The 6701-nt window shown below is 38.1% G+C and overlaps 1 protein-coding gene across 1 annotated transcript; it reads left to right on the top strand.

The window, feature by feature from the left end:
- Window positions 1-1242: 1242 nt before the first annotated feature.
- On the top strand, window positions 1243-3971 carry LOC311276163 (uncharacterized protein). The gene is made up of 2 exons (XM_084385704.1): window positions 1243-1525; window positions 2938-3971. Exons 1-2 carry the CDS (start codon window positions 1293-1295, stop codon window positions 3833-3835), a joined length of 1131 nt encoding a protein of 376 aa, XP_084241830.1. The 5' UTR covers window positions 1243-1292; the 3' UTR covers window positions 3836-3971.
- Window positions 3972-6701: the final 2730 nt, after the last annotated feature.

Raw genomic sequence — 6701 nt, 5'->3', positions numbered from 1 at the left:
AAAAATTAACTTGCCTCATCCATTGTAAACAATGCAGGCCATCTCTCTTTCAACTCTTCCACTTCTGATTCCTTTGCCACAATGTCCTGTCTTCGCAGTGAAAAAGTCTTGTCTATTTTGGCCTTTACCACTGCACGGTTGTTTCGCTTCTTTACTTAACTTAAAAGTGACGATCTCTCATTTTCCAATTTGTCTGGGGTCTCTAAATATTTGTTTTGAATATGAAACACACAAACAACTGTTTCACTGTTTTTAAGATGCTGTGCTATATGTTGAAAATTGTCTTTCAAAGTGGAACGTTGATTACAATTGCATAAGAGACATTTAAATGTGGTCAGTTCAGTTTGTGAGGAGGGCTGATGACTTCTTGTGGCTCAAAAGTGTCCTCCAAGTCTTGCAGGTACAAGGACAGTTGAAATAGATGCATGCATAGGAATGGTGGCGTCCATAATGTCTGTGCTCAAGCTTATAATGTTTATAAGGAGCTCAGATCTACGTGAAACAGAAGTTATCGCCCTCCACACTAAAGGTGTACGTGGCGGCCTTAGCTTCTTACCACGTCCCTTTGAGTGGAGTATCTTTGGGGAGAGACACCCATTAATAACCCGTTTCCCTCATGGCATTTTGAGGCTGAGGCCAGCAGTCTGCACGAGGGTGCTGACTTGAGACTTGGCCGTTGTACTAGAAGGCCTTTCCCTAGCTCTGTTCGAGCCCATTGAAGAAGTTTCTGAGAAATACTTTACTCTAAAAACTATTTTTCTTCTTGCTATTTCATCTCTCAAGAGAATTGGAGACATTCAAGCACTTTCGGTATCGCCCTTGTGCCTGGAATTTGCTCCTGGAATGGTAAAGGTTTTTCTTCACCCTAAGACCAGGTTACGTTCCTAAGGTTCCTACTAATACTGTAACCCCTCTTTCACACTGCAAGCGTCAACGGCGCGCGAGTGGCGCCTTAGCGCAACTACATCGTCATTGCAGCAGCTGACTCTCGCGAGTATTCACACTGGAAGCGTATAAGTACAGCGTCACAGCAGCGGCTGCAAAGCGTGTTCGGCAGAATATAACCATTTCAAACAATGGGTAAGTTCTTTCAACATTTTTGTTTTTATACATTATAACTTGCAGAATATTAGTAATACCTGGAAGAGTTTGTTTTATGTAAAACCGTTGTTCATAGTCTACTTTAAAGCCGTATGTATTTAAACATTTTGTTTTAATTCCTTTTAGAACGTGTTGTAGACAGAAGGAGAGTCATTGCACTTTACCTTTTGTTCAGAAAGTTGCGTCGAAGGATGCGTAGAAGAATGTGGGTTCATCCGATCAACCTGCGCAGGAGACTGTTTGGTGCTTTTCACAATCTTGTCGCGGAATTGCGCCTGGATAACGACCGTCATCTGACATATTTTCGTATGAGTGCTGAGCAAATGGACGAGCTTCTTTCTGTTGTTGGACCCGAGCTCACAAGGCAGTCAACGAATTATCGAGCAGCCATCGAACCCAAACAGCGTCTTGCAATTACATTGAGGTAATAATTAACACGCACTGTGTGATTTGTCTGCCATCAAATTATATGTTTGTAGTTTAAGTACATTTCTCCATATTGTAATTTAATAATAAAATAATACAATTTAAAACCTGTATTTTTTTTATGTAAATTAATAAAACAATTACGTAGTCGATTTTATTTTCCCAAAATGTGTTTAATTAAATTATAATTTAAAGGCAACAGAATAAACTGTAAACGGAACAGTATAAATATCACAACAGAAGTATGAAAACTTTTATATACTGTAACTGTCTTATATAACTATATAACTAAAACATACAATTTATTAAAGTTATAAATATTTACAACCTGCAAAACTGCTATTAAACAGAATTAAATGATTTTATTAAAAATGGTGATATACTGGCGAAGATGGGTCTTCTGTACCTTGTTGTTGGACAGACCTTGTTGAAAAAGGTGTTGATTGGGCTAGGTGATGTGTCTGGATTTGCTGAGTGTGGCTTTGATGGTAAGTGGGGGTTGGCTGGTATTGATGAAATCCTGAACTGTTTGGTTGCTGACTGCTCGTGAATGGTTGGGTTGAAGTGTGGCTTTGTTGCATGGTTTGCTCTTCTGCTTCTAGATCTGAGAGGTAAGTCAGTATATTAATCTGTGCTTTTGTCTGGTTCCGGGGAAGTAGTCTTGAAAGTCTAGGAACTAAACTAAGAGCAAAGTAGTACATTTCATCTCCAGGTTTGGGAATATATGGTGACGGTGTTGTGGTTGGTTGTGTTAAAATGTCCAATAGCTGTTGCTCTGTTGCAGTTGGATCATTTGACCTCCTCCTCTTCTGTCTTGTTGGCTGAGCCTCACTAATTAGAGCTTGCACTCTGGAATGGGGTGTTGGAGTATTTAACCTCTGACTGGCCAATGGTGGTGTGGAGATGTCCAATTGTGAAATAGTAGAAAGTGTTGGGGTTGCAGGTCTCCGTTGAGGTGGCACTAGAGAACTTGGCCTTGATGGTTCTGTTAAATCTGGCTCCACATCATGTTCTGCAACAGTCATGTCCACAGGTCCATCTTCCAACTGCAGAGTGTGTCTGGAGCTACAACAAATAATAATAAAAACATTTATTTACATAGTTTAGAAACACTTTGAAAGACTATTTACAACACTTTGTAAAATTTAGTATAACAATGCCTTTTTCATTTTGATTATTTTATATATTCCATTAACCTTCTGGACTGCATATGGGGAAGTAGAAAGGACATCACTTGGTCATATTTCCATTCTCTGCGGATTCCACCAGCAGAGCCACTAGGAATTTTTTTTTGCTTCCTGTTTCGTGCAAAGGCATCCCTTAGCACCTTCCACCTTCTTTTACACTCATTTGCTGTGGGGAAAAGAAAATGCATTGTAATGACTACACTTTTGTCTGTTTTCTTCACAGATTCCTAGGAACTGGGGAAAGCTTTACCAGCCTTGCCCTCCAATATCGTCTTGGGACAAGCACTGTTGCTGGGAGTGTACATTTGACTTGTAGGGCAATTGAAAGGAAAATGAAGGCAACACAGTTTCCAAAGCCAACAGAAGACATGTGGAGATTCATCGCCTCCAAATTTTGGTCTAAATGGAACTTTCCAAACTGCATTGGTGCCATTGATGGCAAACATGTCAACATAGTGGCACCTGCACATTCTGGGAGCTTGTTTTTTAATTACAAGAAGGCATTTTCTATTGTTCTGCTTGCATTGGTAGATGCAGACTACAAATTTACATTCGTCCAAGTAGGAGACTTTGGCCGAGCCAGTGATGGTGGGGTTTATCAAAACTCATCTCTCGGAAGAGGCATGGAAGCAAAAACTTTGTCTGTGCCAGCAGACAACCCTTTACCAGGATCTGGTGTTCAGGGTCCCATGCCATATGCCATGGTTGCAGATGCAGCATTCCCCTTGAAGACCTACATTATGCGACCATTTCCAGGGAACAACATTCCAAGATGGAGGCGCATTTTTAATTACAGGCTGTCTCGAGCCAGGATGGTAGTTGAGTGTGCCTTTGGCATTCTTTCATCAAGATGGAGAGTACTCCATACAAGATTGAATGTCAAGCCAGAAAATGCAGATTATGTGGTAATGGCAACATGCATCTTGCATAATTACCTCATGAACCCATCTCAGAACCAAAGATGGCTAGATGAGGCAGAAGAGAGGGGCAACGTGCTACCACCGGTGAGAAACATGGGTGGAAACAGGGGAAGTAGAGAAGCCTACGATGTGCGTGAAAGGTTTTGCACATTTTTCTGTTCCCCGGAAGGCAGAGTGTCGTGGCAGGACCAAATGGTTTAGGGAATAGTAGCCTATAGGGCCTACAATGGCAACATATATAAGTTTGTAAATAATGCTATTTTGGGTAATATTACAATACATGTTTTCTGTCTTTTTTTTTATTTATTGTGATTGTACTGTGAATAAATTTTTGCTTAAAATCACTTGCTCATGTTGCATTTATAATATATAAACAGACATGCAATTGGTTACATGCAACTAAAACATTAGGAAATATTTATAGCCTACTAATTCAATTATAAGACATATAATAACAACATTTTTTGGTTGATGTAAACTTATAAATCTGCCAACTTTACCACGGGGCGTCGAGAGAAAGTGCATCCACCGTTTATGATGTTTTGCACAAAAAACACTGACGATCCAATGACAGAGCATCATAAAATACCCTATACACTGTTAAATGGTATAAAAATGCAGTAAATTGTATGTTTTGATGAAACACACACAAAAAAATTTAGTCTAGTCAGCTTTCCTCAAAGGAAACATTACAGTTACATATAAAATTGATGACTTACCATCTGCAGAAATAGCAGAAGCAATTTCATCCCAGGCTTTTTCCTTGGAAGACAAGTCCTTGTAGTACTTGTTTTTTGGGTCATAAAGCACTTTGTGCTTCTCGACCTCAACGATCAGCCTCGTGTCATCCATTGATACAGGTTGTGTTTACGTCATCTGCAGCATGCACGTTTACTAGAGCCTATATAGCAGGGATGGGCAACTTCGGTCCTGGATGGCCAATGTCCTACAGAGTTTAGCTTCAATCAAACACACCTGAACAAGCTAATCGAGGTCCTCAGGATTACTAGAAAGTTACAGGCAGGTGATTTTTTTCAGGGTTGAAGCTGAACTCTGTAGGACAGTGGCCCTCCAGGACCGAAGTTGCCCATCCCTGCTATATAGCATAGTGTCTGTGTATTACATAATAAACTCAAATAAACTTTATATCGTATTTTGCGATAGTTTTGTGGCTAGTTTAACTTTATTTTATTTTTATAATAATACACCATACTTTCACCCAAAACGAATAATTAAAAAGTTTAAATGGGTAAATACATATTTGTTATTCTTAATTTTCTTTTCTGGCATAATTGTTAAAACACTAGACATTGGCATTGTTGTTAAAACTCTTGCCATGCTTATTTGTGTTAAATCACATTCATTTTGTCCATCAAAAGTGTGCTTTCACTTTAATTGAGCGTGAGCAGCACAGCAAAAAATAGACCGGACGCCGAAACCCCCGCTGCACTGATGTTCACGCGACGCTCCTGCTTGACGCTCACGCGCTGCTCCTGCTCCCAGTGTGAATGTACTCATTGATTAACCCTCTGGGGACCAAGCTGTTTTTGGGGCCCTTGAGATGTTCTGACATGCTCTGACATTTGTGCTTTTTTCAGTTATTTATAAACATGTTAATGGCAAAGGTGTAAATTCACTCTATATAGCACAAACAGGCCTACCATAATATGCGAGCAACATGTATGTAGATGTTTGTATTTTTAAGAGAATAATGTTTATGCGTGGTTATTTAAAAAAATTAAAATGAAAGTTGCTGAAATAAGACCACAAAACTCATACAAAATATGTGCCCACAAGACTTTTGACTAATGGATGTTTTCTCTTCGAGTTCTAGCTTCAAAATTATGTGAAAATAGTCTTGCTTTATCGTTCACAAAAAAAAAAATACATTGATTTAAATGGTGTAAAACAGGTTTTGCTGGGAAAGCCAATATGCGAGGGGGAGGAGTAGTTTACACCTTAGTCCCACCCACTCTGCATAATGACTCTGCATAATTAGCCATTCATTCAGGTGTGACACTGACTGAGCCACAATGCAAGGACAAAATATATATTTAGAAGAAGACTTATATTGACCATTTAAGATTTTGCTTACATCTATCTTGTAAATATGTTTTGCTATTTTATTAAAAAGGTTACAATTACAACAATAATTACAATTTCAGCAATATTTCTGCAAAAAAGTACTCTTTCTTTGTAAAAAAAAAAAAGAAAAGATTATAGGCCTACATTTTATCATATGTATTCATTAGTTTGAATATAGCCAACATTGGAACATCTTAGTCTATGACTTTATTTTTGACAAAATAGTATTTTATATATATGAGCAGAAAAGCTTATTTGATGTGACAGTATATTCTACAGTAAAAACTGTACCCAAATCTAGTCAACAAAATGTTGTCTTTCATACTTCGCCTGACTGTAACGTTGTTTTTATGAAATATTAGGGCATAGCCTATAAATGTTAATTTGCAGTTTAATACGTTGCTTATACAAATACATTTTATTTCAACATATTTCAGTCGATTTTTACTCATCTCAGTAGGCTCTAGCAAAGCAGTTTATTCTTTCACACACAGACGCGCGATTCATATTTAGGCTAAACAGTCTTTACAAATATGTACCCTTCATTCATCTCACAGAAACGCGATTCATATTTAGGCTAAACAGTCTTTACAAATATGTACCCTTCATTCATCTCACAGAAACGCGATTCATATTTAGGCTAAACAGTCTTTACAAATATGTACCCTTCATTCATCTCACAGAAACGCGATTCATATTTAGGCTAAACAGTCTTTACAAATATGTACCCTTCATTCATCTCACAGAAACGCGATTCATATTTAGGCTAAACAGTCTTTACAAATATGTACCCTTCATTCATCTCACAGAAACGCGATTCATATTTAGGCTAAACAGTCTTTACAAATATGTACCCTTCATTCATCTCACAGAAACGCGATTCATATTATAGAAACGCGATTCATCTTTTTGTTTACATAGGCCTACACTAACGTTATTCCATAACGTTATTCCACATTAACACTTGAGAAAGGATAACTTA

This window comes from Rutilus rutilus (genome assembly GCF_951802725.1).
Source record: "Rutilus rutilus genome assembly, chromosome: 17".
NCBI classification, from domain to species: Eukaryota; Metazoa; Chordata; class Actinopteri; order Cypriniformes; family Leuciscidae; genus Rutilus; species Rutilus rutilus.
This window is presented reverse-complemented; position numbering and strand designations above follow the sequence as displayed.

Excerpts from the sequence above, each read along its gene's own strand:
- LOC311276163 (XM_084385704.1), top strand. The coding sequence starts at position 1,293 with ATGCGTAGAAGAATGTGGGTTCATCCGATCAACCTGCGCAGGAGACTG. Across the intron at positions 1,526-2,937 it reads CGTCTTGCAATTACATTGAG|ATTCCTAGGAACTGGGGAAA; the intron begins GTAATAATTAAC and ends TTTTCTTCACAG.